The 17991-nt window shown below is 47.1% G+C and overlaps 4 protein-coding genes across 4 annotated transcripts; 3 read left to right on the plus strand and 1 right to left on the minus strand.

Moving 5' to 3' along the window:
- Window positions 1-2374: 2374 nt before the first annotated feature.
- B0J16DRAFT_381142 (uncharacterized protein) lies at window positions 2375-5934 on the plus strand (the record flags this gene model as incomplete). The annotated part of the gene is made up of 2 exons (XM_046131135.1): window positions 2375-2438; window positions 2546-5934. The coding sequence occupies 2 exons, from the start codon at window positions 2375-2377 to the stop codon at window positions 5932-5934; spliced, it is 3453 nt and encodes a 1150-aa protein (XP_045987166.1).
- Window positions 5935-6886: 952 nt separating this feature from the next.
- On the plus strand, window positions 6887-7664 carry B0J16DRAFT_74450 (NUDIX hydrolase domain-like protein). Its single transcript, XM_046134417.1, has one exon. The coding sequence runs from the start codon at window positions 6961-6963 to the stop codon at window positions 7555-7557; it is 597 nt and encodes a 198-aa protein (XP_045987167.1). The 5' UTR covers window positions 6887-6960; the 3' UTR covers window positions 7558-7664.
- A 1-nt stretch (window position 7665) lies between these two features.
- B0J16DRAFT_395235 (major facilitator superfamily domain-containing protein) lies at window positions 7666-9312 on the minus strand (the record flags this gene model as incomplete). The annotated part of the gene is made up of 4 exons (XM_046132180.1): window positions 7666-7955; window positions 8007-8054; window positions 8105-9031; window positions 9084-9312. 4 exons carry the CDS (start codon window positions 9310-9312, stop codon window positions 7765-7767), a joined length of 1395 nt encoding a protein of 464 aa, XP_045987168.1. The 3' UTR covers window positions 7666-7764.
- A 1166-nt stretch (window positions 9313-10478) lies between these two features.
- Window positions 10479-10963, plus strand: B0J16DRAFT_316926 (uncharacterized protein; the record flags this gene model as incomplete). The annotated part of the gene is made up of 2 exons (XM_046125342.1): window positions 10479-10773; window positions 10827-10963. The coding sequence occupies 2 exons, from the start codon at window positions 10479-10481 to the stop codon at window positions 10961-10963; spliced, it is 432 nt and encodes a 143-aa protein (XP_045987169.1).
- Between the last annotated feature and the right edge of the window lie 7028 nt (window positions 10964-17991).

The following is a 17991-nucleotide window of genomic DNA, read 5'->3' on the forward strand; positions in this document are numbered from 1 at the left end:
CGGTATGAGAAGAAGGATACGAAGAGTCCAATCGACCGGAAACGATCCTTGATAGATATCATTTGTTTTTTTGTGGTTTCGAATCTGAGTTAGACCGTGCCCAAGATGGAGGCTAAACGTGCCTACCTTACTGTGCTGAACGCTAAGCTACTGGAAGCTACGTCCACCTAAGCTACTGTAGCAGCTAATTGTCCAAGCGAGCTACTGTGCTGTACCGATCTAAGCCTCGACCACTCGTATCTTAGACTCCAGAAACACCCCGAGAGACCGTTCAAGGGTCCTTCTCCCTTGAGCTACTGTACCGTGGATATCTGCTTCACAACTCGTGCATTCCGTAAACTGGATTCAAACACATGTTACATGCAGACGTTGTTCTGCATCTCGGGACGCTGCGATTCAGTCGTCATTCATCCCACCCCCGTAGCTATTTAGAGGTGCCAATTTGCTGTTCCTCCCTACGGAAACTTGCACAGTGCATACTCGGTCAGTTCAACTTCAGCCCCAGTCAAGCCATCGGCCGAGCACACTTGTGCCGTACTGGACATTGTTAGGATGTCAAATGCCGTGGTAAAAGGCGGTTGCGCGGAGCGTCTACAGGAGTTCATACCCAATAGGCTCTGTGATGAGGATGCACAAGCAAAGAACTTTGAGATTCTAGCCGGAGATGTTCGTGACACGATGCTGGCTGGAGATGGTTGACGTGCTGTGAGCCAAGCCCAAGTACAGCCAACGGTGATAGCCTCTCCAAAGGACCCTGTAATATCTGACACCGAAAAGCCCCCCTGTAAATCATGATAATCACACACAGCAAGCTAATTTTCAAATCCAGCCATGCCTCGGAAAGTAGCAAATGCGTTCGCCGCGTGATGTAATCATAAATTTAGTTGAGTTGCTGTGCCGTATTGCTGTGCAGGCTCACTCCCAGAAGCCTTTTAGCTTTTGCGGCAGAAAGTTGCTGGGATGGATCGGCCTTTTTGTTAATCAAGGGTATCCATTGCCAGGTCTAGGCGTGATCCATCCCACCACCACAACCCAACTTAAGACGCACGAAGGGTTAAGGATCAAAAAGTAACGTCGTACTCCCGACCGCTCAGTATCCACCCATCCATTATGGGGGAGGGATCTGTGCTGTGAGCCGTGAGCCTCAACCAGGCAGGTAGGTGACAGAAGAATTGTCCTCTGAGGCTTAGGTTGCCAAAATAAGATAACCTAAGAGCAGATATGAACTGCCCCGAAGTAACTAAACTATTTCGTCTATTATGCTTTTAACGGTCATTTCTTCTGACACTCTGAGGCCAGGCCAAGCCCGAGTAAAAAAGCCCACGGTGAGGTGAGGGAGCATAACATGCTTTTTGACGACTTGATAAGATGACGCAGGTGAGGCAACTGACGAAAGCCTTCGGGGGCAGCGAGCCCGAATCGAATTCAATTGATGGATTCATCAAGTTGAAATGACGAATGTGGACCGAGGCACTGCTTGTAGATGCGATATATACTATTCTACAACGAATAACACAAATCACATTCGCAGCCTGATCTAGCCCAGCCTCATCGATTCAACTTGATCATAATTTCCTTGTGAGACTCTGCGGCCATATTAGGAGCCTGTAACTGCAAATCGAAAAAGGCCAGAAGCAGAGAATTGACTTTTCTTTGATTTCATCCCAGAATAAATGGAAGTGAACAGCTGCCATCACCCTTCCATCTTCACCTACCTTCCTCCGAGCGAACCACGGGAAGTCGATGCGCCCTAGAAAGAGAAAACGGCAACTGGAACCACACCCCCAAAGTCCCTAGGTCGAATTGGAGTCGGCGTACAGTGCCACGCACCGTACACTCTAGCTCCTTCCCTTGCCATCCTTGCCTTTACCTGGGCCCCCGTTCGGCGCCAACCTAACCTAACCTACCTTCTTCCTTCTGCTGCACCTGCCACCACTGCCTCAAACTCTCTTTCTCTTCCACTTTCTCCAAGCAGCTACTGCTTCACTTCTCAACGACGATCTGAATCTGAATTGCTTCATACTATTTTCCACCTATATTTCTCTCTACGTCTGGAGGAACATGATAGCGTCGCTTCAACAATACGTTTTCTTTTCACGTTGATAGCCTTGTTACGTTTATACGCCTAAAGTACCATACCTACCTCCCCTCCCCCCCACCAAAAGTGACGAACCGCGCCCGCCGCCCGCCAAAAGACTCCCCGCCATTCTATCGCTGCTTCTCAGTCGCCCAATCTTGTGCCCCACGACGAACCGTTGCGAGCACGACAGCGAAAACCTCACTTTTTTGACCCTCGCGAATGCGAATTTGAACCAGCCGACCTGCGATGGTAATTAACGACTCTGGCGTAAGAGTCTCGCATCCCAACCTCGCCATGTCCGCTACCGCTCCTACAAACGCCGCCGCTGGCACTGCACCCTCCACCACCGACGACTCTGGTGAGCTATCCCGCCTTCGCCGGCACTGCCCTCGTACTTCTGAGTTCGACTTGATCCGCGCGCCGCTGCCGACCAGACTTTCCGATTTTACATGCTGACATTTATAGCCTCAACCATCACCGTCAACACAAAGACGCCAAACTTCCCTCCCCCAAAGACGGACAAGCCCCGTCCTCACGTTTGCACCACCTGCTCCCGTTCGTTCGCCCGATTGGAACATCTCAAGCGACACGAACGCTCTCACACAAAGGAGAAGCCTTTTGAGTGCCCCGAGTGTTCAAGATGCTTTGCTCGCCGTGACCTGTTGCTGCGTCACCAGCAGAAGCTGCACCAGACTTCGACACCGGCTTCCCGCCCTCGTAATCGTCGTGAGTCCACAACCGGCGTCGCTCCTGGCCAGAGCCGTGCTCGCAAAAACAGTGTCGCTGGCAATGTAGCAGCAGTTGCTGCTGGCGCGGCTGCTCCAGCTTCAAATGCCGCACCCAACACAATGCGGCCCCGAGCCAACACCATTAGTCACATTGATGTTTCGGCTATACAGATGAACTCTGCTAATGCTGCTGTGGCTCGCGGTGCGCCTCACGGTCACACTCACAGCAGACATCCCAGTCTTGCCGGTTTGCCGATTCACAATATGGATCATTTCTATGGTGGCATGTCCGCTGCTATGGGCCAGCGTTCGATGCAACCTGGCCTCCCTAAGCTTGATGCTGGAGCTTTCAATAGCCTGGATTTTGTTAACCCTCTCAGGACGGCGCCTTCATTGTCCGCCTACAGCACCGAGTTCGAATTTGACAACATGCTCTTCGGTGGAACGACAGTCAACCCCAACAACCTCCATTATAACGATTCACCGCAGGCGATGAATTTGGAACAGGCTTCGCCTTTCGGAAACGGGATCGATGGGATGCACACAGGTCAAAACTTTGACGATAGCATTGACTGGTTGACTGGTTTTGAGCACCAGATGTCATTCGCGAACGAGAATGTGATTGATGGATCTAGTCCGTCCGCAATCAGCACGACTAGTCAGAGTGGGATTAGCGATGTTATGTTGGATGGGTCGAATCATCCCGCACCGGCTGGGACAAGTGCTATGTGGCAACAACCTGTGATGCCGCCTCCACAGATGCCCACGAACCCCTTTGCGATGGATCTGAATGGTTCAGTCTTTCCGGATCTCCTCAACGGAGCACCGTTATCACCTCAGCCAGCTACTCAAAAGATCAATGACCCTTACTTCTCTACGCCTCCACCCTCGCTGAGCTCGTTGAGTCCCTCTGTCGTGACGGGGCTCAACACCCAGAACATTAACCAGACCCTTGGCTTTAACGCCGGCCCGGAGACGCCATCCTCCCTAAATGGCGGCAACCACGGCGCTTCGCCCGTGACCACCATTACAGATGCCACCCGGCATGCCATCGTGAACATCCTGTCCCAGTGCCTGCCCTTTGGGGGTCGTAAATATTCCTTTACTTCTCAAGGCTCACCTCAATCTCCTCTCTCCCAGACTGCCGGCAATGCCGCCTCTCCTCAAGCAGCCAATTTGCCCAGTACTCAGGACCTCCAGCGATATGTCGGTGCCTATCTAGCTTATTTCCACCCTCATCTGCCTTTCCTGCATCTTCCAACATTGTCCTTCGATATGCCTCTTTCCAATAGTCGTCCAGGTGTAGGTGGTAGTGGTTGCCTTATCTTGTCCATGGCCGCCATCGGTGCGCTCTACGAGATGGAAGTCGCCATATCTCGAGAGCTGTTCGAAATGGCCAAGAAAATGATTTTCTTCTATCTTGAAGAGCGTCGAAAAGCAGATGTTCGAAAAGCCGACATTCGTCGAAGTACCCCAACTGACCACAGCAATGATGGTGGAGTCCATACTCCAGTATGGCTTGTTCAGGCGATGCTTCTGAACGTCGTCTATGGTCATAACTGCGGCGACAAGACTGCCAGTGATATTGCTTCAACCCACTGCGCTGCTCTGGTCAGTCTAGCTCAAGCAGCTGATCTCCTTCGGCCCGGTCGTTCCAACGCATCTGACGGTCAAGACATCCAGATGGCTGAAGATGGGAGCTGGAATCCCAATATGGAACCCGACCAAACGGAGTGGTTGCGATGGAAGTCAGGAGAAGAGCGGAAACGAACCCTATACGCAGTCTTTATACTTTCCAGCCTTCTGGTTTCTGCGTACAACCATACGCCTGCGCTAACTAACTCGGAAATCTTCCTGGACCTTCCATGCGACGAGGAGTTCTTCTCGGCCGAATCGAGCGCTGTATTCCACGCCAGAGGTGGAGCAGATGCTGCGGACCATAATAGAATGACGTTCCACGAGGCTTTGGGCGACCTTCTTCACGCCAACGACAAGACACATCAATTCTCCGCGAACGGTCAATTCGATCCCTCGACAGATGGTAGAGATCTGATGGCATCGCCACTTCGCACTAGTACATTCGGCTCACTGGTCCTTATTAACGCACTCCACAACTATATCTGGGAGACACGACAGAGACACCACAACAAAGTTTGGACAAACGAAGAGACGGAGAAAATGCATAGACATATCGAGCCTGCTCTCAAGGCATGGCAGGCAGCTTGGGCAAGCAACCCTCATCACAGTGTTGAGCGCCCAAATCCCTTTGGTCAAGGTCCTCTGTCAGCTGATGCAATTCCTCTGCTCGATTTGGCGTACATTCGGCTCTTTGTAAACCTTGGACGCTCAAAGGAGAAGTTCTGGCAGCGGGATTGGGACGGTATGGCCGAGGAACTTTCCCGTGGTAATGAGATCATTCAGCACGCAGAGCAATCACCAATCTCAAACTCTGAATCTGGCAGCACCGAGCCTTCAGACAACTCCAACAGCTCCGGATTCGCAGAATCACCTGCAACTCAGACGTCATCAATGGACTTTTCAAACACCAAGTATCCTCTTCAGCCAGGATCCTCCAACATGTCGGGTAACGCCACTTCTCGTCGGGAGAAGCATTTGCGAAAGGCTGCCTTCTATGCTGCGGATTCGCTCGCCATGTCGGATAAGCTCGGTGTCACCTTTGCCGACTTTACAAGCAGGGAGCTTCCACTACAATCTGCCCTCTGCGCCTTTGATTGCGCTCAGGTTCTTGCTGAATGGATCGCTACGCTACAGGACCGGGTTGGCTGCTACCTTGGTATTCTCGGTAAAGATACAGTCGACCTTACTGAAGTTCACGCGATCATGCTCCTAGAGGAGGAAGATGTTAAGCTGCTTGGTAAGGTCCAGGAGGTTTTGTCCTCGGCAGAGATCAAGATGAATATGCTGGGTGGGCAAGAAGTCACCGCGGACATGGATGGCCACAATGGCTATGCTGCGAAGCTGCTTCGAATTACTGCTCTGATGCTAGACAAGGCAGCAGTTTGGCCAGTAACACGTCTCAAGGCTCGTTGCCTGGAAGCTCACGCAAACTTCATGCGAACTCGTGCTGAAAGATCCATCATTCCTCAACACGAGTCACGAGTGTAATCATGGATTGTTTGAAGTAGCAACGTTATGAGTTTATGGCTCCACCCGAGGAACAATTACGAATAGCAAGCGTTATACCGAGATATGTACACGGTTGGGGAGGGTTGTTTCTTCTGCGTCAACACATCGTCACCGGCTTGACGCATCGCAAAAGTTCACATGAACATCTTACACAAAAGTCTATGGCTTTTATTTGCAAATTATTGGTTTAGGGCATGGTTCGGCTTGCCCATGTGTATGTTTAGCGTTTGGGCGTTTGGCGGTTGCTTTATCAACAGCTCTGTTGTCGGCACAACGGCATTGGAATCTTATCACGCCATTGTTTTTGCCGGTATTTATCATGGTTGTAACATGGAAGCATGACGAAGTCGCATGGATCGGATATTTTTGGAACAACCGATGGGCAAAGAAACACTCGAACTGGTCACGTCATGTACAAACTCCTGCAGTTGAGCTTCGTCAGTGTTGCCCCCGAAGCACAGTATAGTAGTCTATGTATAGCGATATTACTAGAACACGTCGGAGAGAGCAAAAAAGGATTTATGTCAACAAATCTGGACACCATGTTACACGTATGTACAAGGTATCTCATCTTTTATGTGCCCGAATATGTAGTTTTGCACACGTTCTCTAGAGACGGGTGCCACTCATCGATTACGAGAGAAATCATACAATCAAAGGGGTTTACAGATTACGAGAAACAGACTGGTCGAGAGGAGTCGTCGGTTAATGTAGAAATATAGTCGTTAACAAATACCTGTAGATACCCACCATGAGAGGTCTCATGAGGGCAAGTACCTTGGTAGCAATTGAAGCAAGCGATCACAATCGAACAATGCGATTTTACAGGCTGACGCTCACATTGCTTACTTATTGTTTAGGCAGAAGTTGAAACATCTAACTAGGGGACGTTCGGTGGGTTAAAAGTGGCCTCTATGCACATGCAGGCAGTATCGCTTTTAGCGTAACCTCAGCTGGAGCGATTCTCACAGCATCTCCTCTTGAACTTGAAAAGCCAATACCAACATGACAGAACAAGACTCGTCAGAAAAGGCTCTTCCAGAGTTCAAATTTACCTTTGACGACTCCGTCTCAGAGTGGAACGTCAACCATCGCGAATGGCTTAAGACGCACGACAAGACATGGGACTCCCTCGCAACAGGTGCTCTCATCTTTGACCCTTCCAACCGCATTTTGCTGCTACAACGCGCTCCAGACGACAGCATGCCCAACAGATGGGAAATCCCCGGCGGAGCCTGCGATGATGAGGATGAGAGCGTCCTGCACGGCTGTGCGCGCGAGCTCTGGGAAGAAGCAGGTCTAGAAGCCACGCACATCCGTCACGTTATACCCGACGGCGCAGGTGGAAAGCCTGGTCAGGTGTTTACGAATAGAACAGGGAAGAGATTCTTCTGCAAGTTTAGCTTTGAAGTTGACGTTGTGGATACACGAGATGTGAAGTTGGATGCGAAGGAGCATCAGGATTATGTGTGGGCAACGGAGGAGGAGATCAAAGTGCAAAGGATGAGGGAGGGAGACAGGGAGATTCCTTTGACGAATGCTATTATGGTGAGGGTTGTTGAGATGGGGTTTGCCTTGAGGAAGGCTAGACAGGATGCTTGAGGCATTTGAAGAAACTCATGTTAAGACTAGACTTGTTCTGTTGCTAAAAGACAATATGTAACTCCTATGCCCGTATGTAATTTCATTATGAGTCGTGCGAGGTATCATTTTCCACCACCCTTAGTCCAAACTTTTCCGTATATCATGTATCTAATCATCACCGCTTTCTCCAAGGCACTTCATTAAAGTTCAACATGTTTTTCAAGATCATACGATAGTCTTGGGAGATAGCCACTTCCCAATAAGGAGAGCTCGAGCAGCGACGTTGCAAGCTCCTCCCACGGCAGTCAAGGCAGTGAATAGACCAGCTAGAGCCTGAGGGCCCATGTTTTCAAGCATGGCACCACTGCTGGGAAGAGCGATGAGGAGTGCGAAAGCAGTGACAAAGTTCATCATGCCTTTGTGATAGTTAGTCGAAGCTTTATTTCTTAGGGTTGTGCAGTCCTTACCATAGTAACGTCCATAGTCTTTGGCCTCGCATGTTTTACCCATACACACTGGCATATGTCAATCACAATGTTGAGAAGGGGCTCCAGTCAGAACTTACCAGGTGTAATAGAAAGGAATGAGCCAGATCCAAACCCCCAGAGGGCAGACCAAGCATATAGAGCCGCAGCCGACTTCGTACCAAAAGGAACAAGCAGCGCACCCATGAAGATAATGGTAAAGACAGCCATAATAAGAAGAATATTGAAATGCCCGTACTTGTCACCAATAATCCCCGGAATGATTCTACCAAGCGTAGACGTCGATCCGATGATAGCAAGTAAAGTGAAGCCATTCTCGGGAGTGAAGCCGACGCGAGTAGAAATAGACGGCAAAAGACCCGAAATACTGAAGATGACAAACTCAAACATGAAAATGCCACCCGTGACGAAACAGAACGCAGGAGATTTAAAGGCTGTGAAGTTGAGTGTCGAGCTCTTGGGGCTTGCCTGACCTCCCGCGACTGTAGAGTTCTTGTAGAGCTTGTTAAAGGGGATGAAGCAGATCATGCTGGGGAGGAGTAAACCAGCTGATATGAACGCCATGATTCGCATAGACCACTGCCATCCAAGATTGGGATAGGTAGAGCGTAGGATAAGAGGGAATATGACAGCTCCGACGGATGATCCTGCGAGTGTAATACCCATAGCCAGGCCACGTTTGCGGACAAAGAGTTTTCCCACAACAGCTATCGCGACGACCATTGTCATTGCAGCGCCGATACTACCGAACACTCCTAGACAGAGCATAAAGTGCCAGTATTCACTACATTCGGCCATGAGGAGGAACATCGCGACGTATAGAACCGCTCCTACTGGGCCGATGATGTTGGGGCCATGGACATCAACCATGGGACCAACTTGGACGTTGAAGATTAGAGAGAGAAATAGAAACACGCCACTGATCCAACCGACTTCTCCTTCGCTGTAGTTTTGAAGTTGGTTTATGCTGAGATATGACTGGACTGTACCGAGGGAGTTCATGAAGCCTTGAGATGTTGTTAGGAGAGTATGCTCATGATATGATCACTATATGCTTACCAAATGTAGGAACGAGTGCCAAAAATGATCCAAGAACGCAAAGCCACGCACTGAACGACTTTTCGACATCTTGACCTGGGGCATCTTCTGTGTTTGTTTGTGCTTCGGCGTCTGGGTTGACATTGGACATGGTAGCCATTATAGGATCAAGCCCGTAAGCTGCCCAATTGGCATTTTCCTGGAAACTCGGCCGCTGAACATTTTCCTCATCAGGCGTCGAACGGATCATGTTTCAAGTTCGTACTGCAATACAAAGTGTAGAGATTATAGAATAGGATAGAATTGTATGGTGTTGAGCCTAGTATATATGCATAGACGGGATGTATTCCCGCGCCCACCGTTTCCTTAAATCCTTTCACTTTTTTTCTCCGGTCTAGTCTATTAGTTCACCAATCATATAACTCAATCTGACAGAAAAGGGCTGATTCTGGACTCTAGACTCGCAGATTCTAGCGTCGTCAAAAGCACGCCCTACGACTTCTCTCATTCTCCTTGACCGGATCGGAAACGGAGACCGATGGTGTGAAGACCTAGTCTACCTAGTCACACAAGTCGGTGTAAGCGAAGAATACTACTGTACAGTTCAAGACTTCGTTTACCGAGAGGTGAAAAAACGAATCGGGATATTATAATGAGAGCATGATAAGGTGAGTGGCGTTGCGGGGACCGGAGAGTCCATTTTTGAGTCATGGGTCAAGCAAAGTATTGCCAAGGATGAAAGCTTTTTTGCATTTGCGTATGGGTATGTTTCTGGAATGAGTTATCGGTGAATGAGTTGATAAGGTGGTCCTATTACGTTTCAAGCAAGGAATAGTTTTGGGCGAGGGTTCAATAAAAGACTTCTTGGGTTGTGACACACGCCTAAGCTGATATCCAATTCGAGGTTTAAATACACAACTATGAGAACCCTTAACTCAATGATGAGCCAGCCTCCTGGTTATATATATATAAGAGTAGCCGACTTTCTCTATTTCACATACCTATGAGCTATGAGGGTTTTGAGCGAAACAGCAACATATGCTTAACAGTAAATAGAACCCCAATCAATGAGTCCATCAATTCTCGTCACTATTCACATCACAGACCAAATCACTCGGTATTTCGTTATACTCCTTAACATCACTCTTTTCAACTCTCATCATCACACTTGCTGACCGCGGTCAACGATCATGGCTCATCAAACATACCGAGTCCTCAAATCACCATCAACCTCAGGAAGATGGTCACACAAACGGTAACACCATGGGAAACCTTTCTCGCCCTATCTTGATGTGAATGAGAAAAGTCTCGAGGATCGTGACAAAGGCACTCTATTTCTCATGTCTATATAAACGCTCCAGGCGGGCTGTCTTCTCCTTACCTACTATCGCAATTCCTAGTATCAATCTTACAACCATGACCCGCGACACGTACTCTCCTGATATATATACATTATTTTCACAATGTATTACACACATAGACACTATACTCCGCGATATAAACTATCAGTCAGCCAGTTTCAAGAGAGATTTTCCCCTCGAAGACGATGTACGAGATATTCGCCAGGATTTTAACCAATGGGGTATACGCTACGGAGCAGACCGCAGTGTATCTTCTACATTATCACTCGACTACAAATTTCGAAAACAAGACTATACTAGATCTACAATACAGTCACAGCTTGGACACTTGGCGGAGGATCTAGAGGGTCGTAAGTTAAGTTGTTCCTGAGGAACATTGAGAATATTGACACTTTCTGGGTAGTTGAGAAGCTATGTAAAGGAGAAAGTTACCAAGGTGATGCAAAGGTGATGTTTAGCAGGGTTGAGAGTGTGGTGAATGAGCTGATACGTTTCTTGGGATATCTTCCTAAGGAGCTATGGCTTGATCAGGATAAGTGAGACCAGGCTGTAGATAGATTCAGTTCCATAGATTGATATATAGAACATTTACTTGAGGTTATCACTCCAGGCATACCTCTTCTTGGTAGAGAAAATATGGCGATAGAAGCTTGTATAGACCTGGCTATGCCTATAAAGAAGCAGTGAAGAGGATCAAGTAATCTACGTTGAGTAAATTCCATAATTACAAGTGACGCTGCAGGTATGGACACCACTCCTGTACTAGAAGCGTGTGTACAGCAATGATATGTCGTTCAACTAGACTCCTCCAGTGAAGAGACAATTGTAAACAGTGCTCTGACTAGACATTAGCTCGTGTTTACCTTTCCCGGAGTTCATTCGTCTTTGGTTCGCGAAGTTATGTTACTGCGTCACGAGGGAAACTACTCTCTGGAACTTGATCAGGGCTGCAGCTCTTATCATGTACACGTACTAACGATTCAACAGTCAGCAAATGTATTTGACAAGTCCATCACGTACGATAGTATTGTGCACTTATCCATTGCATTCAGCATGTCAAGTCATTACCCGTGACTAGCTACCACTTAGAGCCTCTGATTGTGATGTAGAAGTCAGTCTGACGCACCTCAGTTGTTGGACTTTACGATAGTCAATAACTGCCTAGTCATCCGTCTGTCATGAGTCAAATAGGCATATAGACATGTGCTACATCTCCTGACATTGAGCATGCAAGCACACGCTTTCGGCGCATTTGCAACCTTTTCGATAAATAAGAAGTACTAACAATGACATCTGACGGAGCAAGCTATTCTGACTCTAGCGTCGCTACAATAGTCGCAAAAGCCTCGTCAAGCTTGAGACGCCTTGTCGAAGTGGCAGACGAACGATGCGACAACTCGAGATGGCCACTGACCTCCCAAACACGGGGTCTAGAGACCAGATTCTACATATGGGTAAAGGAAACTAAAGCTGATACTGAACCGTCATCTCCAGGATCATTCGAGATCAGGTTCGACAAAAAGTCTGAGCTTTCAGATATCAAGCTTGCTATTGTCAATCTCGGCCTTGCAGTCGACCGTTGTATGTATGATACAGTTCTAGTATTGTTCCTGGTATTAACAAGAATAGTGATAACCCTAATTGGCGATTTGTGTGATGGAGATGAACTGTTGAGGACTGCCGCGGTTTTTGAGAGACAATTGAGGAGTCTTAAATATATGATGAACAACGAGATGAGAAGCTGAAGGATGGTCAGGTCGGGATAGATTTTGAGGGGTGGCTCTCATAGAGTAGGTGGTTTATTGTTGGTAATGCAAAGGCACTGCTGTCTTGACAAAACCTTCTTTCATATCTCACATTACACTTACGGTTATAATCGATCGCAGGTGAAACTGCAAATGACTGAGTAGATGTGTATTATGGCCACTTGAAAGTGAAAGTCGCCAATGGATCTAGTTTGGATGCTCATTTACTCTCATTGTCAGGTCGTACAACTCCCCGGTATGCGCTTATAGTCCAGCTTCGGGGAATGGGATGGGGCTGCCGACTTAGGAGTATGTGATGCGTTGGAGTCTGATCTGTTTAACGGGAGGATCTTGTAATGGTTCTTTATATTATCTGGTTGGTTACTGATATGTATCTCCCTGCTGCTGAGCTACGTTCTCTATTGTTTGTAGCATATAACGTGGTTATCGTGGGTGGTAATTTGGAAGAACTGATGGCTTTGTCTCCTTTTATCTGTTCCGACTTCAATTAGACTCTCTGGAGCTAATCGTGAGCATTACGGTTCCCTGCTGGCGGCCAAAGGGACGTCTTGGGCCTGTCTCAGGCCTACATTTGTTGTCACTGAAAGCGTATGGGGTTGTTAAAGCCATCATATTGAGTCTGGTCGTGCTGCGAAGTGCAAGTATACTCTACGGATAACTAATCATAAATTAGACAGGCTTTCGGTACAGCTCTGCCCAGATGTATCAATCTGTCGATATTCTTGGTAGATAACTGCGATAGTTTCGTTCTGGGCTACCATTTTACATCGTTATCAGCTGAGTTGAGAAACGTGTATCTTGAGTCAACATTTCTACATCTTCCCCTGCTGATACAATACTCAATCAATGATATGATACTCTTGCGGGCTTTTTATCTGTCCAAGCATCAATAAATGAAGAGATATGAGATATTCAACGGGGTACTAGCTCCGTCCACTTGACTGAGTGATATAGGGTAAGCACCCATCAATGCATGGCAGACATCAAGCAGATGGCAAATGTTGTAATTGATGATGAGTATATCTGTGGCGATACAATAGGAAGTTCAACCGCAGTCTTGGCTATGCAAATACGAAGAACACAGCCTCTTGTCGTTTCGGGAGTCACTTCACAATCATCTTGGCAATTGCGCTGAGCCACCATGGCAGTACGCAAGGTCGTCGTGAGACTACACCGCATTGAATTCATAATCAGGCAATTCCAAAGTAAAGTCACAAGTCTTGATATGTCACTGTAATCCACCCAAGAAAAGCTTGACCACGACTTGCACGCCATGGCTTCCACTAAGATGAACGCTTCAGTGCTTTAGCCGACAGGGACAGCCCTCAGAGAGTTCACTTTGGTATTTCCGAGGGAACGGGATGCAACCAAGAAGCCTTCTTGGCGTTAGATACCACCCTAAATCAGATTCTGACCAACATCCCCCGCGTTTTGCACAAGACGTGGGGAGGTCATACGCAATGATCATGTAAACAACTGATTCATGTTGTATATCACCTACTGTCTTTGTTACCGCTACCGTTTCTCAAAAATTCTTCAAGAGGCTTGCTAATCATGAGATCGAAAGGGACGATCAACTATTCCACTGGAAGGCAAACGAACCGGTCAGGGTCTTGCGATCAGCACAGCATGACTTCATCGAGAGTATAAGAGGCGAGTCAACCAATGACAACTCAGGACCTCGTCACTCAGGGCATTGAAGTTTAGTGAACAAAAGTCAGACATGGGAATAGCGGTCGGTTATGACGGTTAATTCGGTTGTTCGGTCAAGCTGACACTGCAGTATAGTACAGTACAATAAGCTGACATGACATTTTGAGATCTGACATCTGTTACCAAGACATGATCTTCACGAGGACATGCTTTTTGTTGAGTCAACAGTGATACCCTTAATCGGGTTGGGGCATGGTTTATTCTTCGGCAGTTGATCTGATAGTCCAATACGACTCCAAATTTGGACATCTTTATCTGTTACAGGTGGATCAGAAAAACCCGGATTATAAGTGAAGATCTATACTTTTGTTTGCTTTGTCTTGAGTCGTTCGAGTCAGCATCAATCTCAAATACCCACGCTCTAGTCAGACCAAAAGAGAAACAGTCACCAGACAGATCCAGGAAATGATACGACTTTAACCAGAAACTGGGAGAAGTTCAAACTTTAAAATGAAGATAACAAACTTAAAAGAAAAAGACAATGACCTCACAAGATTGCTGATCGCTCTACAGCCCCTGTTAGTACCAGCAACCGGGGATCCCGGTCGTGACAGTTAAGGCTGGGCTCAAATACGGTACATAATCACGGGCTTGCCCGAAATAACGAGATTAGAAGAATGAATGGCGCTAGAAGCCCGTTTTCCTTCTGCCTGACCTTCTATTTTGGCATGCATGCGCTCGCAATCAAGGCCCTTTGATTTGATTGTTGTACAAGGGTATGCTTACAGCTGAAAAAGAACAACTCATTGCTGCTGGGACAACCTGTTGTTGATGTTTACTTGTGATGCAGCATTCAAGCAAGTTTAAAGTTGGTGATCAGCGATGAGTTGGCAACTCTATGGTACCCAGTCTGTAGGATTCACTTGAGGCCTTGAGTCGCAAGAGCATCTAGCTTTGGTTTAACTTGCAAGGATCAATTTGGACCTGGAACCAACAGCTTCCAGTCTCACCATGTTGAGCACGAGCCTCATGGGGCCAGGGGTCCTTTATATCATTTCACCTATTCTGTAAGAGGTTATTTAAGCCAGGAATTTTAAAATTTGACATGAAACGAAAACAGAACCAACAGCTAGCCAACAGCTAGCTAATGCTTCAAACTACCTAGAGCTAAATCCTTCAAAGCGCTGAAACGAGGGACCGCGCGGCGACGGCGCTTGATGCAAGTCATTCAACATAAATAGACATTAATTCATTCTTGTTATGTGGAGTAGTGCTGTTCATGTTCGGGTATATAATGGAGATAAGAAACTCCTGTAATTTGTGAATTATAGCATAAATCCCAAGGTGAGACATACATAGTAAGGCGAGTCACGAGAGCCTCACTTTGTACATACATACGATAAACATGGACTAACTTCGGCATCTTCAACAGCCGAAGAAATAACAACAAAAAAAAAAAAAAAGTTAAAGACCCTGGTAATGACGGCCGAAGTTGTGCATCTCCACTTGTCCAGATCCAGTGATCATCACGAAAAGATGGATGCATGACCCTGGCTCTTTGGGAATACCCTGAAAAAGAAGCAAAAGTGAGTCTTTTTTCTGAATTTTTAACAAGTACGGATATGTAATTTGCCATAGCGATTCTCATCTCCTCGGGATAAGCATCACCAAGCTCTAGAGATCGAGCATTGTTGGATATATCAAAGTCTTGGAACACAAGAGTTTGTTGCCGTTAGATCCGAGGGATTACGACTGCCAGATGTCAATGTGAATGCATAATTATAGAACTGAGAGAAGAAAAGTCGTTAGGTAGTAAAGAGCGCAATGCGATACGCTGGACCTTGCCCGTTCTTTCGTCATTCCGTCCCCATCCCCCGGAGATGGATGGACCCTAGGTGAGATCTTGAATTATTTTTTTTCTCTTGTGGAGTTTGGATGCTACTTCGGCACCGAAACGGTCAAGTTCTGGTGTCATTAGTGGTGGAATTCTTTGAGGTATTGCTTTTCTTATCAAAAAAGCCTCGTCTGAAGTTGAACCTGACAGAGGCAGTTGTTGTTAGTAGCCTTACATTACGTAGCCTGTTCAAGGACCCCTACTGCACTGAATTTGAGTATATCAACTGAAAAGAGTAAAGGTTGATTACTAGGGACTGAGAATGCTTTACTGTAGTTGGCTGTGCCGCGTCACCAAAAAGAAGCGAGCCCCATCAATCGTACGGGGACGCTCCGCAGCCTCCGGGGTTCGGTCCTCTCGCCTCTGTATCTCTAGGCTATGCTATGCTATGCTATGGTATCAGAGGTATTGGTGATCGGGAACGACGGATAGAAAACCTCGGGGCGGATTCTGGCTTCTCTCGTCTTTCCTTCGGAGAGTGAGATTCAACCATGTCATAGTCATAGTCAGTCATAGTATTGGATGACTTCAAATTCCTGGGGAACACATTTAACCCCAGACCATCCCATTTCTCTGTCTGACTCTCTTCCTTGTTCGTTCTCTACTATGACAGCATCACCTTGGGGATACTAGGTCCAGAGCGCTACAAAAAACCCTGTTAGGTCAACACTGACTTACCTTGCCAACGTTACATACTTGATCTTGATCTTGTCTTGTCTTGTCTTGTCCTGTCTCGTGTCGACTTGAACTTTTATTCCTTGGATTCCTGCTTTTTTCCCGTTCATTTTATCCTATCCCCGTTACTCTCTCAACGTCGCTTTCATTTCCCAGCAGAGAAAGAAGCTCCAACCTATTGCAGAACAGGAACAGCCCAGTCCAGCCTTGTTTGGGTATTCGTACTGATACCTAATTATCGTCTCGTCTGGTTCCCGTCGCTTTCGCTCTGCCCGGTCTCAAACTTCAGCCCAGAAGCAGTGAACCGTGCTTAATTGGACTGCCCGTTGGCACCTAACATCCATTTGAACAACTTTTATTTTATATATATTACTTTTTTTATCCTTTGGGGCCCGCTGGATTTATCCATCCAACACAAATTTACTTTTCATCCGCTCCAACCGCCTGCAATTTTACTCACCGTTTAAGTCGAGAACTCCATCGATCAAACAATCAATCTCACGCAACCAAACGGGAGAGCGACCGATTGAATCGACAAGGGTTGCTAGGGCCTCACTTTCATTTTCACTTACTTTCAGTTTTTGTCTTCAGTGAACTGGGTATTCGTCGCGTCAGAGGCTACAATTGCACTAGCCACAAGCGAATCCCTTGAATCTGATGTTTCGGATTTCCATGTTTTAGTGAAAAGGTACGTATTCTTTTTATTCTTTGGTCTCGCGAATATTCGCATTCAGTTGAGGATAATTCTTGTTTCTTTGTTCACACCCGCTTTGAGTGAGTGAGTGGTTGGATCATGCATTGTCCAAGTGGAATGCTATGCATGAAATGAAAGTCTATGGTTACCGATCTTTTCAAGACGATATTGCTTCTTGATCAAGGGCCTTGTTGTCCATCGCTCCACCTGAGCTCTATTCATTCCTCATCACCGCTATTCATCTTGTATCCATTCATAATTCACAATAGAGGAAACACCCCTGTTCTTCGGCCCCGGGTCCGTAATACTCTCTAGACTCTCTGCCCTGTTTCTCCACTGCCTGCCCGCAATCATCCCCACTACCAACCAGTCTCTATTACTATTATCGGCCACCAAAACGAACAAGGCGTGACCCCTACTAGCTCCCTGCCCATTCAGTCTTGTTTGTTTTACAGAGACTGGACCTGGACTCACCTATCAGCCCCAACCTCGAAGGATGAAATGTCATGGATGCCAGCGCATAATTTAGGGAAGTGATGGGCACTGCCGTTCTGTTGTCCTGTGCCCTGCAAGCCCAGACCAGACCCATACCGCAACCTACACTGCAACACACCGTCTCGTTTTTATTTACTCGTGCTTTTTTACTATATGCTAGCCCCTCCCTTAACTGCGTCTCCAATATAACGCCTTTTTGGTGGTCCCACTCACTTTCACTTTCACGCTCACGCGGTCAAGAAGCAAGTCAACATAGTCAACCTCCAGATCTTCTCTTCTCTTCCTCTATAACCTCCTCCTTCTCCATCGCAACGCGTGTGGGAAAGTTCCTCTTTTACTTCTTTCATTCAGTCAGTGTATGAACTGTCTGTCCGCTGTTTGTTTTGAGAGC

Source organism: Fusarium flagelliforme (genome assembly GCF_020744385.1).
Source record: "Fusarium flagelliforme strain FIESC 12 MPI-CAGE-AA-0113 chromosome Unknown B0J16scaffold_2, whole genome shotgun sequence".
In the NCBI taxonomy this organism is placed as follows: domain Eukaryota; kingdom Fungi; phylum Ascomycota; class Sordariomycetes; order Hypocreales; family Nectriaceae; genus Fusarium; species Fusarium flagelliforme.

Excerpts from the sequence above, each read along its gene's own strand:
- B0J16DRAFT_74450 (XM_046134417.1), top strand. The coding sequence starts at position 6,961 with ATGACAGAACAAGACTCGTCAGAAAAGGCTCTTCCAGAGTTCAAATTT.